This window comes from Phaenicophaeus curvirostris, chromosome 2, assembly GCF_032191515.1.
Source record: "Phaenicophaeus curvirostris isolate KB17595 chromosome 2, BPBGC_Pcur_1.0, whole genome shotgun sequence".
Taxonomy (NCBI): domain Eukaryota; kingdom Metazoa; phylum Chordata; class Aves; order Cuculiformes; family Cuculidae; genus Phaenicophaeus; species Phaenicophaeus curvirostris.
The window spans coordinates 85,267,086-85,286,927 of NC_091393.1; the positions used below are offsets into that span (position 1 = coordinate 85,267,086).

The following is a 19,842-nucleotide window of genomic DNA, read 5'->3' on the forward strand; positions in this document are numbered from 1 at the left end:
AGGGAAAGAGCATGATGGCTCATTTAAATTTGGAATCTGCAAAAAAATCTGTTTTGTCCAATGACATAGAGCAGGGTGGTTCACCTCTCCCTCATTGCCATCTTACCCTTCCTTCCTTTTGTATGCAAGATCATCACAAATGGACAAAGGGAAGAGGAAGGTAAAGCTCTACTGCCAATACTAAGCAAGTCTGTGCCTGAGGTTCTTTTTAAGTGACAACAGCAGCAGAGGGAATTTACTATGACTCCAGTTCATGTCTCTGACCTAGTGATGATTAAGAAGTGCTACAGAGATGCCAGAATCTTAATTTCACTTAAATGTTGCTTGATAAAGCAATGGGAACAACAGAGACACAGAAGCAGTTTGTGTGCTGAATGAAGAGCAGTTTCATCCGTCTACAGGATTATCTTGCTTACTGTCATGCTAGTTGTCTGGGTTTTTTAAGCAAAAAGACTTATAGTCTGAAAAGACAAACTTCTCACACCTCTAGCAAATAATATGTATTTGTATTTTTCCTTTATTCACCCCTCAGATGCATAAATGAAGCTAAGTCAGACCATCTCCAAAGGGACCGTTTGTTGGCCATTTCCTCTGGTTTCTTTTTCCTCCTCCATGCTTCCCCCTTATCTTTTTGTCAGCCAGGATCTACATATTCATGCAGCTTTCCCATTTCCTGAAGGTCATTGATAAGCATTTAAATACCTTCAAAACGCTGATCGCTCACCAAGTTAAGAGTCTGTAAAACCACAAATCATCGGGGTGAAGCCAGGCATTTCCAAACAACCCGTCTGAAATTGCCTTTCACCGGCATTACAGCACCGGTGCTACTATGAGAAGTACTCACTGTAACAAACAGTGGAATATTTTTGATTTAAGTTAAAGTGAAGTTTCACCTAAGTAACGGTGTGCTTTGAAAGCTAGTCAGAATGTCTCTCTTACAGCGTATTTCCTTTAAAACGGTGTTTTCCCAGACCCCATGCCCTCTTTAGAGATGATAACTTCTTGTGTGTGGTGTGACCCGTGCTAGGCAGCTGTCTCTGCTTCTGCCATCACCTGTTTGCAGCCCTTCCCCATCTCAAAGGCAAGGGCAGGCTCCAGATTAACAAGAGTTTTGACTGTTGTGACATTCATAATAACATTAAAATTAGACCTTGGAAAGTAATCGAATATGCATAAGATTTCTGGGAGAATTTATCCATCTGCATGTGAGTGGGACCCATCCTGTCCCCAGCTCTTGTCTCGCACCACACGATGGATAGAGATCATAGAATCATAGAATCATAGAATAACCAGGCTGGAAGAGACCCACCAGATCATCGAGTCCAACCCTTGCTATCAAACACTAAACCATGCCCCTTAGCACCTCGTCCACCCGTGCCTTAAACACCTCCAGGGAAGGTGACTCAACCACCTCCTTGGGCAGCCTGTTCCAGTGCCCAATGACCCTTTCTGTGAAGAATTTTTTCCTAATGTCCAGCCTAAACCTCCCCTGGCGGAGCTTGAGGCCATTCCCTCTTGTCCTGTCCCCTGTCACTTGGGAGAAGAGGCGAGCACCCTCCTCTCCACAACTTCCTTTCAGGTAGTTGTAGAGAGCAATGAGGTCTCCCCTCAGCCTCCTCTTCTCCAGGCTCCAGCTCTCTCAGCCGTTCCTCATAAGGCTTGTTCTCCAGCCCCTTCACCAGCTTTGTTGCTCTTCTCTGGACTCTTTCCAGAGCCTCAACATCCTTCTTGTGGTGAGGGGCCCAGAACTGAACACAGTATTCAAGGAGCGGTCTCACCAGTGCCGAGTACAGAGGGAGAAGAACCTCCCTGGACCTGCTGGTCACACCGTTTCTGATACAAGCCAAGATGCCATTGGCCTTCTTGGCCACCTGGGCACACTGCTGGCTCATGTTCAGTCGCTGTCAACCAACACCCCCAGGTCCCTCTCCTCCAGGCAGCTTTCCAGCCAGACTTCTAGTCTGTAGCTCTGCATAGGGTTCTTGTGCTCCAATGCAGGACCCGGCATTTGGCCTTGTTAAACCTCATGCCATTGGTCTCTGCCCAGCTGTCCAGCCTGTTCAGATCCCTTTGCAGAGCCTCTCTACTCTCCAGCAGATCGACACTTCCACCCAGCTTAGTGTCATCCGCAAACTTGCTAAGGGTGCACTCGATGCCTTCATCCAGGTCATTGATAAAGACATTGAACACGGCTGGACCCTGTTGGACCCTGCTGGATCACTGTTATCCCTCCCTGACAAAGGGCGCTCGCTTTCTAAAAATCCCAAACGAGCGCTAGAGTTTCTTGGCCGGCGTCTTCCGCACGGCCCGCCCCCCGCCATGGCTGCTCCCCACGGCGCCGGGACGGGGCGGGGAGAGCCGCGTCGCCATGGGCCGCTCCCGGCACCCCCGCTCTCCCATTGGAGCAGGGCGGTCGGTAGGCGGGGACGCTCGCCGCCGCGACCAATGGGGCGGGCGCGCTACTCGTCCCGGCCGGCGCCGCGTCCGGAGGGCGGCGGAGCCAATGGGAGCCGCGCGGAGCCCGCGCCGAGAGGGGAGCAGGTAACGAGCGGTGGGGCCGGGTGCGGGGCCGCCCCCGCCTCCTGCCGGGCGTGGGGGGCTCGGGGCGGGGGCTGGGGCTCGCTCCTCCTGGGGAGAGTGCAGAATCCCGCCCCCGGGCCACAGCAACCCCGTGCGGCCCCACGGGCCTGGGGAAGAGCGGCTGGAAAGCTGCCTGGCAGAGAAGGACCTCGGGGTGTAGGTTGACAGCGGCTGAACGTGAGCCAGCGGTGGTCCAGGTGGGCAAGAAGGCAAATGGCACCTCGGCCTTTATCAGAAATGGTGTGGCCAGCGGAAACAGGGAAGTGATTGCGCTGGTGAGGCTGCACCCCGAATACTGTGTTGAGTTCTGAGCCCCTGGCCACGGGAAGGGCATTGAGGTCCTGGAGCGTGTCCAGAGGAACGAAGCCGGTGAAGGGGCTGGGGCACAAGTCTGAGGGAATTGGTGCTGTTTAGCCTGGAGAAAAGGAGGCTGAGGGGAGATCTTATCACTGTCTGCAGCTGCCTGGAAGGAGGTTGGAGAGAGGTGGGTGTTGGTCTCTCAAGTAACAGGCGATAAGATGAGAGGGAATGGCTTCAAGCTGTGCTAGGGCAGATTCAGAAGGGACATTAGGCATAATTTCTTCATCGGAAGGGTTATCGGGCACTGGCAGAGGCTACCCAGGGAGGTGGTTGGGTCTCCATCCCTGGAGGTGTTGAAAAGACGAGTAGATGAAGAGCTCAGGGATGGTTTAGTAGTGGACAGGTATGGTTGGGTTTGATAATCTCACAAGTCTTTTCCAACCTAGTGATTCTATGATTCAATGATTCCATATATGTGTCTGTGTGTTTCTGTGTGTGTGCATACATATATATATTATATTTATATATATATGTGTTTATATATGTGCATTTTTACATATTTAATCTTTTTTTTAATATATCTGTTTGTTTATATGTGTGAAAGACATGTATCTCCTGGGTGATGTCATTCCCACATATGATCCAGGATTTCGTTTGGAAGCACTGCCTGCAGATGTTCATCGGCAGCCTGGATTTAAGCAAAAGAAAGGGCAGCTGGGCAAAGCAAACACGTGGCTGTGAGGTCTCCTTGTGGCTTTCTGTAGGTTGGGCATTTTGTGTTTTGTTTATTTTTCCTTTAAAGTGCCTGTTGTTTCTGCCAGCCGCTGTGTCCTTGGCCAGGCTGCCTGTGCGCTTGGCCAGACACGGAAGGTGACACGGCGCTGATGTGTTCTGCTGTGTCCACCAGTGGTGGGGAGCAGGGGCAGCAGTGGCTCCACTCCCCTGTGTAGCCTGGTTGCCCCTAGTGCCCCAGGGGCTCAGGTAGGAGACAGGAGCCCAGCCCTGATGAAGTGTCCTTGGGGGTGCCTGTGGAGTGTCACCTCCAGCGCCTGTTGGCTCTGATGCCTCCAGCAGTATCAGGGCCAACGTGAGTGTCTGCTCCTGTGTGCGAAGTCTGACTCGGGCTTTGAGGTTGTGCTGATGTAAATAGGTCTGCAGGGCTGTGCCACCTTTATGCCATGATGAGAAGTTGACCATTAGAGTATTTGGGCTTAATGCTGGCAAAATAATATTTCTGATACTCTTGTGGGGGATCTTATTTCAGCTCTGGCAGCAAAATAATCCTTTGGGGCTGTGTTTTGTGCCTTTCTCTTGGGGCTGAAGAAAGCAGTGCTAGTTCAGCTATGTGAAATGGGGAAGTATATCTTTACAATTTCCCGTAGTATCTCATGTTTTGTTATTTTTGCTTTCTGGGGCTGAAAGTGAATGGCATTTGCCAGTACTCTTTTGATTGTCGAGATGGTTGCAAGTCCCCTGTCATTTTAACAACGTGCACATTTTGGCTTTCTTGGCAAGAACCTGGGAATCTTTTTGGCCCCACCACTTAGGATTTCCTGAAGTTTTTTCCTCATCTTCATATTCACAAATAGCAGTGGTAGTTGCAGCTGAAACTTAGGAGAACATCAAGCTGTCAGTGCTAGTCCAAAGTTTTCTCTTGGCTTAAATATAACAAAGGAAGACTGATTCTCTTTATCTAATTGCCATCCAGAAGAACAATACATATAAGAAGGAATTTTGACTCTCAAGTGGATTATTAAGTATTCTGCCAGCCTATAGCAGCTGTTCTGTGTTGTAATGGTATTATTTGTGATGGATGAAATGCAAAGCAAAGGATTTAGGTTTGTTTGCAGCACAGTGGTGCTGCACCATGAAATTAAAAGGAAAACTGTGGCTGATCCTTAAAGTTAGTGTGAACTGGCCTAGTTTCATCAAAATCCACAAAGCTGATTTGTCGCGAGAGGTCCCTTGCGTGAAGGACTTCTGCAAAGAAAAATGGTGACTCTTGCTCTTCCATAGATTTCACAAGACTGCTTTAAAGCAGAAGTCATTGTATTCCCACCTCTGCTGCTCTATTATAAGAAGTACTTACTACTGACCTATTTTTTTGTCCTCTTTCATTTTTGCTTTGCGGCGTTGAGAGTTTGGTCTATAGCTCTTGGTATGATTTTTGAATAGGACCCAATTGTTTGAATCCATCCACACAGGAAAAAGAGGAAGACCTTGCCTGATACCCTGCAACCTTCTGGGTCAGTTTGATAATGATCTGGCACGTGTTGTTCATCTCCTTTATTTAGTGTATTTGGTAGGCCATGCTCAATAGCTTTCTGTGAATATAGACACAGATTGCCTTCCCCACCCCCCTCCTTCCCCCCCCCCAAAGCTCTTCCTGTTGCTGTAGCCAGAAAGGAAGCATGCTTGTCTCAGCCCTCCATGCTTTCCTTTCCTGAACTGCCCTTCCTTTTCAGCTCAGCATTGGAAAATACTGTCAGTATGCACCGATACGTTGGGTGTCGTGCATGTGAGTAGGAAAGGAAGCTCCCATGCTGTACGTTACAGGGTATCCATCATGCTTTGGAGGCAGAAAGTGTCTCCTCAAAGCCCTTTCCCTTAGTTTAACTGGTGGAATGATATCTGAAAACAGTGTGGCTTTATAACACCCCTTTCTTGGTTGTCTGGTGCTCTGTGGCTCCCTTTGTTTGGCAAGCAAGACCCCAGGGCTGGGGCTTTCTCTTTTGCTCTGCTCAGCTTGAAGGATTCTGTTATGCTGGGTGCACTGCTGAAGGACAGACTGCTTAAACCAAATTGCTCTCTGCGATCCAGCACAGCCTTGGTGCTAGGACTGCTTGTTTGGGAGCGAGCAGAGGATTTGACCTTACTGGAAGGGTAATGGCCCAGGGCTCTGTTTCCCTCTTGTGGGCACTGGGGCTGCTGATGTAGCCAGCCTGGGAGCTGGTCCTGCTCGAACCTCGCTCTGTGAAAGCGAAGGAAAACAAGTGCCTGTTGTATTTTCAGAAGAGCTAGACAACTGATTAACACCTGATGTTGGCATCAGAGAGACAGGGTGGTGGGACAACTTTTTTATCAGGACAACATATTTAGGTCAGTTTAAGGCAAGAATGAGTACAGCATCTGAAGATTTTGGTTGCCTTAGGAGTTCCTGTAAACCTGGATGTGCTGGGGTCTGTTTATGTCAGCCCTCACTGAAACAAAAGCCTTGTAAACAAGGGACAGTAAAGCTGTGTTCAGGTCTGACTCTGCCTGCCAACCAGAAATATTTGTCTATATCCTTGTTGAGGGAGAGTAGCAGACCAGCTTAAAAACAGCTGTATTACAACATGAGGTTCTTTTTCCATGTAATTGTTGAGGCTAGTGATTAGTACTGTGGTTTTGCTATTGGTTTAAGTCCTCCAGTTTAAGTCTTGGGCACAAGAAGGTTGCTGAAAGTAGGCTAATTGACTGTTCCTTCTAAATCATCTGCAGAATTACTCTGTTCATATAACAAATATTGTGTGGCACTTTATTAAACACTGAGAAAAAAAAAAATCTTTAATGTTTTCATTGGGTTGTTAAAACCTAAATATTGATCCCAGACTATCAGAAGGTAATTTTTTTTTTATTTCTTCCCTGGTCTCTGACATAAGTAGAAGTTTTGAAAGCTATTTAAATTCCATGGGTCACAGATCCCATGGTATGTATAATTTAACCTGTTCACAGATCCAGAAGGATGTCACGATTGAATGACTTGCTGTACCTGACTTCCTGAAGGGCCTAAATCCTTCAAATTAACTGGGATCTAGGCTGTCTGCTGTGATTTGTGAGTCCTCACACGCTCATTCAGAAGGGTGCGTTAAGCACTCAGAGTGAAGATTTTGGGCTCTGAAAGAAATAGGGATACAAATGCAGGTGTTAGGCAGCTCACTCAGTAAGAACACAGTATTACTGCAAAGCTGACAGGCCTGGCTTGAGAGCTGCCTGTGCATTTGTTTCCCGTAACTGTACCACTTTTATCACTAAAAGAGGACAAAATGACACGAAAAAGCTTGAAGAGAAAGCAGGGGAGGAACAGATGTCTGGCAAATATTTCACTTGGGCAGATTGAGTTGACATTCTATAAGTTCTTGATGGTGCCACATGCATTGAGAAGGTTATGAAAGAAAGGGGAATCTACCACTCCTCCCTCTTTCCTCTGAAGTGAATATCAATTTTTTAGTGACAAGAAAGAATGTCTTGCACAACTTCAAAGTATCCACTCTGACCTCTCAAGCTGGCTGGTAGATGGTGCAGTGTGCTGATTGGAGTGTGATTCAGATTTAAATGACTGCATCTAAGTCATGGCTGCTTCAGCTTCCTCTTCTGAGCTGGATGTATTTCTTGAGAAGCACAGTCTTTTTCTTGCAAGATACTTGGGTAGAATACTGCAGAGAGGCAGAGCTATTCTTGTAGATAATACAGCTTTACGATGCATTAGAGATGCTAGGGCATGGTTTAGTGTTTGATAGGAATGGTTGGACTTGATGATCTGGTGGGTCTCTTCCAACCTGGTTATTCTATGATTCTGCTACCTGCTGATGCTTGCAGGAGTGTTGTGTAAGAGCTGAGCTGTCTTAGCTTTCTAGCAGGCAACCGGTGTTTGAGGTGAAGCTTTGTTTTGCCTATGCAAAACAAACACTAAGCACTGAAAAACATTTGTGAAAGTCAGGGTATACTAATGGGAGAGAGAAAATACAGACAGCAGCTGTGAAAGTTGTGGCAAACAAAAAGTGTTAAATTGCTTCAGTGCTGCATTTTGCTCTTCTTTCTGACCACAAAAAGTCACCATGACTTTAACTGGATGGATTGTTATGCCTGGGGTAAGAGCAAACTAAATCAGCTCTTGGAAGGAGATGGAGTTACATAGTGTGCTGTCACCTCCCTGCTGCAGTTGTCTCTTTTTCAAACTTCCAGTTGTTTTCACTGCAGTATTCACTGTTTCTCATTCTTTCTGCTTCCCTTAGCCTTTGAGTAGTTCTCAGCCGTGCCCCTCCTGAGAGTTCCCTGGGAAAGCGACGATGATCACATTCATGAACAACTCAGACAGCGAGGAGGAGCCCTGCAATGAGAGAACATCCTTGATGTCTGCAGAGAGCCCTCCTGTACCCTCCTACCAAGATGGCCTGCAAGCCTCGGAAGCAAGGGAAGCGCAGGCACATAGGGTAGGTATGCGTCCTTCCCAGGGAGTTAAGAAATGGGGTATGGTGATAGATGTAGTCCCATCTGTCCCTTCCAGCAGACTGGATTCTAGGACTGGCTTTGGCCAGTGTTGTTTCTCTGGTGTCACACTCTTAGCTAGCAGCAGCAGCAGTGCCTGTACCTATTTCCTCCACTGTGACTTTTCTCCTCCCTTTATCTCCATATATGCTTCTCCCATTTCCTTCCTTTTGGTAAGGTATGGGCTTTTAATCAGGACCTGATGGACATATGACTCTTGCTGGAGATCTTTTTCAGCCTTCTTGTTTTGCCAGAAATGCTTTGTCTCTTCTAGTCAAATGCAGCAAATGTTGGAACAGAATCTAGTTCTGCCAGCAAAGGAGCAGGGTAAAGCAAACACCGCATTGCTCTGGGAGGAGGAACTGATCAACCTTAGGCCACCTCAAAAGACTTTTCTTCTACCTCAGTTCTGTACATCCTGCCCTTCATGTGCATGTGTCCATCTATATAGTTGCACTTGAAAAGGCCCTTAGATATTCGCGGTTGTGGTTTTAAAAGTCCATTGCAGCCTGTTTGTAATGTAATTTCTAATTGTATTGCACAGTTGGTACCCTTCTAGTAGGAACAAGTTTAAATATAATGAAATGAAGCTTTGAACGCAAAGAAAAGATGTGTCTTATAAAAGTTAATATTTCATTCCAGAAGAGGCGAACAGGTAGCAGCCGTAGTCCTAACAATACTGCTGATGGGGATTTGTCCGACTTGAGTGTTCCAGTGAGAGAAAGCGTCTTGGAAAATGAAGAGGAGGAACTGACTCTGAAATATGGAGCAAAGCATGTAATCATGCTCTTTGTGCCTGTCACCCTTTGTATGATTGTTGTCGTCGCCACCATAAAGTCAGTGCGCTTCTATACGGAGAAAAACGGGCAGCTGTAAGTGGGGTCTTCGAAACAGCCTCTGAGTACCTGGGATCCCCTAGCTTTACACATATGTTGCACATGCGCACATCTGTGTACACAGAGTACTTCCTTGCCTGTTTGAGAGAACCTTTACACAGCTAAAGGTGGCTATGCAAGCCTACAAAGATCTTATTAAGGAACACTGTATCCGTCTGTGTAAGTTTTTCCATACCTGCGTTATACTGATTAGTTAGCACCATCATTAGGGCACCTTAAGTGAAGCCTGTGAGCAGCGTAATAGTGAGCTTGCTTCATACTGCTGTGTAAAAGGCCCAGGCTGAACTAGTCTTTTCATTCACTAGCTGGCAGTAATCAAGGAATAGCATGTTCATTTGGATGAGTGTCTCATTTCTGGTTCCTAAAGACTCATGATGTGGATACGTAATTCCATCCAGCTCTTACTGATTGTTCTTGAGAGCAGTTCTGAGGTTCTAACTTCACTTGAAGTGCAGGTGGAGAAACGAGGACTGTGGTCCATAGAACTGTATCAAAGGAAACAAAATGGTGGGGAGGGAGTACGGGGTAATGAGAAGAGATAAGAGTATAGACTCTCCTACCAAGTGTGGAAAGAAAGGGGTCCCTACTTCTAGGACAGCGCCTGGGATGTATCCTTATAGTTATCATGAAGAGGGTCCAGAGCATGCAATAAAAATATGTGGCCTGGAGAGAAGCTACTAAACTTAAATGAAGTAATTTATACTTTTGGCCTTTTTGTTTAGGGCTCTGCCAGCCACAGCTTCTGTGTAGAAATGCACTTTTGATAGAGACCACTCATCTTTAGTTGATAATTAACTATAGCACAGCCCCTTCAGAGGCTACATCTCATGTATGACTGCAAATGACAGCAAACCTCCCTTCCTTTCCCACACATGGAAAGGTCTGGTTTTATCTTGGGACAGTTAGTAGAGAATATATCTACTTTATATGGCTTTTGCTTTATACTGTAGGATCTACACCCCTTTCAGTGAGGATACACCATCTGTGGGCCAACGTCTTTTGAACTCGGTGTTGAACACCATCATAATGATCAGCGTCATCGTTGTAATGACTGTGTTCCTAGTTCTGCTCTATAAATATCGCTGCTACAAGGTAAAGCATTCATGTCAGAGCCTTTTCCATCTATATGCTGTGAACGTGAGTGAGAAATATAGGCACTGCACTGCCTAGTCCACATTGTAGTCACAGCAAGAATCATATTTGACAGAAGATTTTTTTTCATGGTGGTGGAGCTGTGCCCCCAAATATGTTATATGATGTTATTTTGTTACTAATGATAGCCTCTTAAAAATGAGGCCTTTGAGTTAACTAACTTTGTGTTAGCCAGGTCTGAGCCCCCTCCATCTGATCAAGAGTTTTGCAGTTTGTACTTGTGGACCAAATTGTGTCATTTACTGCAAATGCTTTGTTAAGAAGTTTCAGACAAGCTTTGTTGGAACTGGTATTCTTACTGCCTTTGGTGGCTCTAGTGGAACGGGACAAGACTTGGAGGGAAAGGCATATTCAGGTTTTCTCATGCCTTGGGAATTGTTCTGTGTGATAACAGCCCAGCACTGGCCATTGCTGCTCTTTGAACTTGTCCTGAGATGGATTTGTTGTACAGCTTTGGGCAAACCTCATCTCCTCTCCTAGCAGAGAGAATACGTTTACCTGCCTAAGCTAGGAGCTAGTAAGGATACCCATGGAAATGGATAAGAAAAAGACTAAAAAAACCCAAACAAATCAAAGCAAACACAGAAGGACAGAATATAAAATTCAAAAGTTTGGGAAAACTGGGAGCAACTGGCTGTCCTTCTCCCTTACCAGCAGTAGGGAAGACAGGGTCTTTGGATACTGCTGGAGGAGTGAAGGAGGAGACTGTTGGAAAATAGGAAGATCTGTAGTCAACAGTGCATGCAGCACTGCAACTTGGGTAAGGGGGAACAGTCCCTTCAATCAGTATCTCTTCTTGCCCTTGATAGTTCATCCATGGCTGGCTGATCCTGTCCTCTTTGATGCTGCTCTTCCTCTTTACCTACATATATCTCGGGTAAGTGGGAATGGTGCAGGTAACTTGGCAGTTCAGGGCGTCTTCACCTCTTTGCAGAAAATCACCAACTTGAACAAAGAAATGAATGTCTCCCCTTCTCCAAATGAAGGTTTAAAAAGCACTAGAATGAGATAGCTTCCTTTTTTTGAAAAAAAAAAATGGAAAATAAGGTCTTTAATGCCTGATTTTACAATGCCTACTCTACAGCAATCCCTGGGAAGTGATACCATAAGCATGAAATGAACTGGCTGAACCTTGTGGTAGAGGGGCCCTGAATTATATGTTGCGAAGCCGGTGGAAAAGCAGGTGACTGCAGCAAAGAAGTTATGTAGCCACAGGCTGATGTTCAGTGAAGTATTGGAATCCTGCCTGCTCAACCCTTTGGAGTTGGGCAAAGGTCAACAGCCTAAGCTGTTGACCTCAGGACTAAGGCAGTGTAGTGCTTCTCAGCACATCCATCTACTGCAAGGGGGAACAGAGAGCCAAGAGCAGCAACTGGCTAGAAAGCAGGTTCCCCTTTCAGGATGAGAGCTGCTTCCTCCTGGTGTAGTAGGAGGCTTCTTTGTTTAACCACAGCTAGTAGGATGCTTTGCCTATCAGTTGCTTTTATTGCTTACCAAAATTTTCTTGTATTGCAGTGAAGTATTGAAGACCTACAATGTGGCTATGGATTACCCCACTCTGTTCTTAGTCATCTGGAATTTTGGAGCTGTTGGAATGATTTGCATACACTGGAAAGGTCCCTTGCAGCTCCAGCAAGCATATCTCATTATGATCAGTGCTCTGATGGCACTGGTTTTCATTAAATATCTACCCGAGTGGTCAGCATGGGTGATTCTAGGTGCAATCTCCATCTATGGTAAGTCTGGGTTGTGGCTCTCAAGATGTGGCTCCACGAGGTTACTCTGAGGCAATCTCAAGACTCTGTATGTCATTCAAAAACATCCTTTATGGTGATCACAGCTTTAGAAAGAGGCAGATGGGCAATTAAGTTGACTTCTTGGCTTGTCTCTTGCTAACTTGTTCATGTAGGTACTGTTCTCCTATCACGTCTTTTAAACTGGAGCACTCATCCAGGGAAGTACTGAGCCACATCAGACTGTGTGGTAGGGGTGGCTTGATTTTTTTATCAGTAGCAACCTGGTAGTCTTGCAGGTTTTGTTTATGATAGAGTTATCAAGAGATCATGGAACCTAGTATGAAAAAAAAAGTATCGAGAACCTGCAGAACAAGAGGCAGCTGAGAGGTAACATTTAGATTAGTAAGGAGCTTTAATGGAAGAGAGAGGGTAAGCAAAGAGGAACTGGACATCAGGCCTTCATTCATGTGAAACACAGAGTCAGTGCACATATTAATGGATTGTGGAACAGAGTACATCTAGTTAAATCTACCACCCTTATGTAATGCAGTCATCTGCTTTCAAAGAAATACCACATTATTCTCAAGAGACTTTTTATGGGATTAACACAGTGAAAACTCTTATTACATTAAACTGTGGGGATGGTATTGTAAGTGAACAACATGTTTAGGGACTAGAACAGCTAGAACAAGTGGCAGAAGCTGCCATTCAGAAAATCATCCAGTTGATATTGATAGATGCAATTTTGAGGGGAGAATAGCTTTTTAAAGATAAAGAATGTGAAATATAATGATTCTATGATATGCATGATAGTTTGAGATGAGATTCTGTCCCTTTTCTTTTTGCAGATCTGATGGCTGTTCTCTGTCCCAAGGGGCCACTGAGAATGCTGGTAGAAACTGCACAGGAGAGAAATGAGCCCATTTTTCCTGCATTAATATATTCCTGTGAGTAAGGCTGGAATGTTAATGTTTTTAACCAGATTAAGACTGAAGCCTATTTCTGTGTCAAACCAACAAGGACTATTTTAGTTACTTCCTTACACTAAGATTGGTGCTATTTATATTCTGGAACAGACCATTTCTAAAAGGCCTTGATTATCAGTTTACAATGGTGCTAACTCTAATTAGCCAAAGGGAGCCTTTTGAAGCTGAAATGTTCAAAACCAGATTTATTCTTTCATTAATACAGTGCAGAACATGCACTTTGTTTTGCATGCAAAAGTCTGTGTTAGATGGACAGTAGTGTTTGCAAACTATGATTAGATTTCTGTGATTAGATGATACTCACACAGTACATTTATTCCTGTGCACATGCTTTATAGACACACTTTAAACATGTGATGAGGTTCCTTTCTTCCTGTAGTCCCTTCTTGCTTCATGCACTGTGTGGATGCCAGTGCTTAGAATATGTTTGCTTTCTTGTTCAGTGTGTGTCTTCTTACTTTGTAAAAGGCTCTACTCCAGTATTGCTCTACAAACAAAATCAGTTGTCTCTTTTCTGGCTTTCTTGGGCTGTTTAACTATGATGGTGTCTGGTGCCCTTATCTGTGAGGAATATATGTGCTTAAGATAATTGGAAGGTAGGTGACTCAACACTCATGGGAGCTGGATTCAAGTGCTTCATGGATGTCAGTGACTTTTTCATTGCATCACTTGTAAGGTTAATTAGTATTTCCAAATGTCAGGTGCTAAATTAAGGATGCCTGATTGGTCTTTTTTTTTTCCAAGCATTTTGTTATATAAATGCTTTTCTAGTTCCAAGCAAAGCATCCATTGGCTTCAGTTTATCACCCTTTTACTGGAGATTCTGTTATACTGACTGGAGAGAACCTAGATGAAATCTCTTGCATGTTTTAGTTAACAAACTTGAGTTTCTGTAATGGAGAATGCAATTCAATGAATAATAAATACTGAACAAAAAGTTCTTGTGCAGAACATCAGTGTCTCCATTGCAAGACCACGTTCTGAGGCTCCTCTAGATGCAAAAACATCGCCTTGACTGAGCTTGTTGTGGAAAAGCAGGCAATGTGTTTGCTTTGGCTTATTATGCTTAGGTTAGCTTCCATAAAGACAGGAAGACTGATGCACACTTAAATAAACAGCTGATTTGAGTTTGCTTCCACTGATTTCAGAGTGGTCTGTATTCCTTTTTAATTTAGGGATCCATCTCAAGAATAAAACCCCAAACATCCTTCAGTTGTTCTTGGAACCAAAGTGGAAATGGCCAATATTTTGATGGGAAAGAACCAAAACAAACAGGCAGAGAGAAAACTAGCATTCTGGCAACTCCTGAATATCCCTTGCTTGTGTGCTTTACATTTAGCAGAACTTGAGGGGTAAGCAGTGCAAGTTAACCTCTGGTTACCTTTTGTACTACCATCATTTCCTGGGCAATTGTTTTCTTTGAAGAGAAGAGCCAGAAACCAGGAAGAAAACAAAGATGAGTTTGTTCTGAATTTTTGCTTTCTTTAGCTTACATAGAAGACTATACTGACTCTTAGCTGTTTGTGCTCTGGGACTTCCTTATAACTGAATGCATGCACTGCCTTAATTTTGTCCTACTTTGTCTTCTAATTGTCTAGGGAAACCAACGAAGAGTGACTGTTTTAAAAGCATTTACAGGGGCAGGGGTTTGCATTTTTAGGGACAGCAAATACTTGCTCACCTGAGCTGTACTTACCGATTATTTTTATTTCACAGCTGATTTCTTTCTCTCTTTCTTCTAGCTGCTATGATATGGACAGTGGGAATGGCAAAGCCAGACACAACAGCAAGAGGACCAAGTCATCAAACATGGGGTGCAGGTTTGCTTGCATGTCACTCTTCTATCATAGAATCACCAGGTTGGAAAAGACCCACCGGATCATCGAGTCCAACCATTCCTACCAAACACTAAACCATGCCCCTTAGCACCTCGTCCACCCGTCCCTTAAACACTTCCAGGGAAGGTGACTCAACCACCCCCTTGGGCAGCTTGTTCCAGTGCCCAATGACCCTTTCCATGAAAAATTTTTTCCTAATGTTCGGCCTAAACCTCCCCTGATGGAGCTTGAGGCCATTCCTCCTCATTCTGTCCCGTGTCACTTGGGAGAAGAGGCCAGCACCCTCCTCTCCACAACTTCCTCTTAGGTAGTTGTACAGAGCAATGAGGTCTCCCCTCAGCCTCCGCTTTCCAGGCTAAACAACCCCAGCTCTCTCAGCCGCTCTTCATAAGGCCTCTTCTCCAGCCCCTTCACCAGCTTCGTTGCTCTTCTCTGGACTCGCTCCAGAGCCTCAACATCCTTCTTGTGGTGAGGGGCCCAGAACTGAACACAGGATTCAAGGAGTGGACTCAGCAGTGCAGAGTACAGAGGGAGAATAACCTCCCTGGACCTGCCGGTCACGCCGTTTCTGATACAAGCCAAGATGCCATTGGCCTTCTTGGCCACCTGGGCACACTGCTGGCTCATGTTCAGTCGGCTGTCAACTAACACCCCTAGGTCTTTCTCCTCCAGGCAGCTTTCCAGCCAGACTTCTCCTAGTCTGTAGCACTGCATAGGGTTGTTGTGCCCCAAGTGCAGGACCCGGCACTTGGCCTTGTTAAACCTCATGCCATTGGACTCAGCCCAGCGGTCCAGCCTGTCCAGATCCCTTTGCAGAGCCTCCCTACCCTCCCAGCAGATCGACACTTCCACCCAGCTTAGTGTCATCCACAAACTTGCTAAGGGTGCACTCAATGCCTTCATCCTGGTCATTGATAAAGACATTGAACCGGGCTGGACCCAACACTGAGCCCTGGGGAACCCTGCTTGTCACTGGCCTCCAGCTGGATTTAACGCCATTTACCACCACTCTCTGGGCCCGGCCATCCAACCAGTTTTCCACCCAGGAGAACTGAGCACTGTCCCATAGAAATAATATATATTTTTTATATATTTGTAAGCCCCTGAATCACAACCAGTGCATTTTTTTTCAATGTTGTTAAGTTAGTTGCAGAACTTGGTGAAGTTTTGAAACCTGCTGTTAGGACTGGCAGCAAAGATGACCAAATGATGTAGAAAGCTCCAATCTGACTTGTGGTGTTGGGAGGATTTCCCGTCTAGTCCTGTTGCACTTCAGAGATGACTACCTTTTTATGTACAATTGTATGCTAAAGCTTGATAACTGAACATGCTGCTTATTTCGGGATAAAGAGGCTGACATACTAACAAACCACTAACAAATCCTGCTTTGAAACTGCATATGGAGCAGGAGCAAACTATGTGCTGAGGCATACAGAATGCCACTGTGGAAGTTTTGGGTGATCACAGTCTGCAGCAGCAGTGTCCTGTCAGACTGATACTGATGTGGACTGGAAAGTTTGAATAAGCACGTCTGAAAAGTAGGAACTGTCAGATATATTACTTTATTACAGACTGGTGCTTCTAAAACCACTACCAAGGGTTCGGTTAGATGTGTTTAGCTGGTGAGGGGTCTGGAGCACAAGTCTTCTGAGGAGCGGCTGAGGGAACTGGGGCTGTTTAGTCTGGGGAAAAGGAGACTGAGGGAAGATCTTGTTGCTCTCTATAACAGCCTGAAAGGAGGGTGCGGTGAGGCAGATGTTGGTCTTGTCTCCCAGGTACAAGCAGTTGGATAAGAGGAAATGGCCTCCAGTTACACCAAGGGAGATTTAGACTATATACTAGGGAAAATGACTTCACTAAAAGGGTTGTCAAGCGTTGGAACAGGCTGCCCAGGAGGCAGTTAAGTCACCATCCCAGGAGGTATTTCAAAGACCTGTAAACGTGGTGCTTAGGGACATTTAGTGGTAGAGTTGGCAGTGTTAGGTTTAAGTTGGACTTGATGGTCTTAAAGGTCTTTTCCAGCCTAGAGGATTCAATGTTTAATAGGACAAAAAAAATTAAATCTGTGAACAACAAAACATGTTCACTTACTACATGTGAACGCTCAGCCCTAATGTCAATGTGATTCATTGCAGAACTTTTCTTATAAATGGCAGTCCTCTTAGTCATCCATTTTTGTCATACTACCAGTTAAGGAGTACCTGAGCACCTCCACCCCAAAGATATAACAAGGCAGGCGTGCATATTAAGTCTACTTGGTTTTACTTGTCATTCTTGCCTGTGCCGAACAATGCTTAGTTCTGTGTACGTACTCACGTGTTAAAGCCATTGAACTCCTGGGCAGCTGCTAAAGAAACTGTGAATGTGCACCCTTCAAATAATAACACGTGTGTTTTCTTCAAAGCTGCTAAGTGTCTCTGCTTGAAGTGGTCCTGATGATTACACCTTCAAGAAACAAAAGGCTTTCCCATTCCAGAGAAGCTTCACGAAGTGTGGATTTCAGGCATTAAAACAAGTTATAAATGTAACTACCTCTCGTTTCTTTTTGTCTGCTCTTCTTGGCCTGTTTTTGTGTAACCAAGCTGAGGATGGGAGAGAGAACCACAGAAGCCCTTCACATGCAGACTCACAGATATCGGAGACAAGGGGTCCTGTTCCAACCCGCCTCATCGCTCCTATTGAGGAGGAAGAAAGTAAGGGAAGTTTCATACCTTGTTTTCAGTATAGTCAGAGTCATGTAGTTAACATTCAGTTACCCAGTTTGGCCCAGTTGCAGTTGATTTGAATAGCTGTGACTTGTGCAGCAAAAATCTTGGGTGTGATATTCTGCTGCAGCAGTATCTGCTTGGAAATTGTGGTTTCAGTGACATCTCTTAGCTACATGGACAATTTAAGGAGGAACCTTCACTTGCTCCCTAGGGGGCAAGTGTTTGTTCAGGAGGAAGCTGAACAGGAGGAGCAGAAATAACACTTGTTTTCTTTTTCCATTTCTCTCAGGGGGTGTGAAGCTAGGCCTTGGAGACTTCATATTTTACAGTGTGCTTGTTGGGAAAGCAGCTGCCACAGCCAGTGGAGACTGGAATACTACGCTGGCCTGCTTTGTAGCCATTCTCATAGTAAGTGAGCAAGCTTTTAAAAACTTCATTAGGGCCTCTTTAGCACAGTGGTCTTGCCAGAACTACCAGCAGTTGAGCACTGCTATATTTCTATAGGTAAAGTGCTAGGTGTTTAGGAGAAACCACCAGTTGATTTCCTAGCCAAGTGCTCTGTCAATAAAGACAGGTTTTAAACAGCTGCTGAGAGAAGTTGAGTGATACAGGCTGGGAGGGAGGATTCCTCAGAGCAGAGCCAAGTGTAGCGATGGTGGGGCAAAATAGCCCCAGGGGAAATGGTTACAGCTGAACTGTTAGTGTGTTTGCATTAGTATTAAAGATTGGAGATGCCTGTTAGCTGCAACAGTTAATATTATGAACTCCACATTGATTAGCAAGTGTAGTTGGAACAGTTAACTCCCTTTTGCTAAGGAGAATTAGCTTAATAAGAGGATGAAAATGTATCTTATTATTGTTTTCACACTGGAAAAAAAACAGGAAGGAAGAAAAAAAATCCATGGAAATTATCAGTAAAAGCAGATGATCATCATATTGTAACTGTTAAAGGACTTGGTCCTGCCAGGTCTAATGACCACATGCTTTCACTTAGTTTGAAAATAATTATTAGGAACTTGGTGTTCACACCAGTGTCCTCATGGAAACTAGCCAGAAGTGCAACAGCAGGAGTTCTAGAAGGTAGAAGAAAATGAATTATCCCGTCTTTACACCTCCATTTCCCTGAATCTAAAAGCATGAGAACTAGAAATGAGCTAATTTAAATAAAGTACAGTGAATGTAGCTTTCCAACCTCACAGGTCAGAGAAACATATAGGATCACCTAGCTTCCATACCTTGGGATCCAGCATATAATCCCTTCACTGCGGAGAATGCTTTCTTGTCTCTCCATGAGGCCAGATGCCTCACTGTTTCTTTTACGGTACTGTTGAGACAGTCAGTGTCCTCACTGGATGCCGGCCATTGAAGAAGAGCCAGTGACCCTCATGATTCCTCAGTTTTATACTGTGTATGACGTATATAGGATGGAATACTCTGGTCAGTTTGGGGTCACCTGTCCTGTCTGCCTCTCCCTTCACATGTGACCCTTTTTCTCCCCTTTTACCTAGGACATTCCTCCAGCTCTATGATGGCCTTGGTTTCTACAGGAATAAGTATAAACAATGGCCTTTCTGCATATCAATGCACTGTGCTATCACTCCTAGAGAAGAACAGCGTCTGAAAAACATGCAGCCAACTTTAAGAAAATGAAGTTATTCAGAAGAGGCTTAGCTGAAGTTAGAAACCTGATTCTGCTTAAGCTCAAACTAGAATAGTGCCTCATCTCAGATGGGCTTTGGTTGCTGTATAGTGTATTATCATCATCTGTATACCAGTTTATTGTTTCTTACTTTATCTCCTTGTGTTTTTTATTCTCTTCTCTTTGGCAGGGTTTATGCTTAACTCTTTTATTACTGGCTGTTTTTAAGAAAGCACTGCCTGCCCTTCCCATCTCCATTACCTTTGGCTTGGTCTTCTACTTCTCAACAGACAACCTCGTGCGACCGTTCATGGACACCCTGGCCTCCCACCAGCTGTACATTTAGAAGAAGTCATGAGTCTGAGGATTCTTTTATAAAGCTTTGCTGTGAAGTATGGTACACTGTTTGGAATAGGTCATAAAATTTTACACCTAGTGCCATAGGTCAGTAAGGAAAACACTAACTCTGTGACAAGATATGTTCTAAAAATCTAGTAGTTGTGTGTTGAACTGAGATATTTCATAGGGCTTACAGACTCCAGTAAAAAGCTTGACTTGTTGCTGATGTCGGAGCAGTACTTTCATATAATTTGATGTGCACACTGGCTGTTGTGACCATAGAAACCTATATGGGAAAACTGGAGGGGTGATGGCTCTGATCTGTGCTTCCAGAAGCTAAGCTGTGTTAGCTCTGGAATTGCAGTCACGTTTAACTATACTCTAGAATTTCTAATGCTTAACACTTTTGAAGTGGGTGTGC

At 44.8% G+C, this 19,842-nt stretch overlaps 1 protein-coding gene across 1 annotated transcript; it reads left to right on the top strand.

Annotated features, from left to right (window-relative positions):
* Positions 1-2,456: 2,456 nt before the first annotated feature.
* On the top strand, positions 2,457-19,642 carry PSEN2 (presenilin 2). Its single transcript, XM_069852750.1, has 11 exons — positions 2,457-2,541; positions 7,875-8,072; positions 8,770-8,999; positions 9,974-10,115; positions 10,985-11,052; positions 11,691-11,911; positions 12,760-12,858; positions 14,640-14,717; positions 17,318-17,428; positions 17,733-17,851; positions 19,273-19,642. Exons 2-11 carry the CDS (start codon positions 7,929-7,931, stop codon positions 19,426-19,428), a joined length of 1,368 nt encoding a protein of 455 aa, XP_069708851.1. The 5' UTR covers positions 2,457-2,541; positions 7,875-7,928; the 3' UTR covers positions 19,429-19,642.
* The last annotated feature ends 200 nt before the right edge of the window (positions 19,643-19,842 follow it).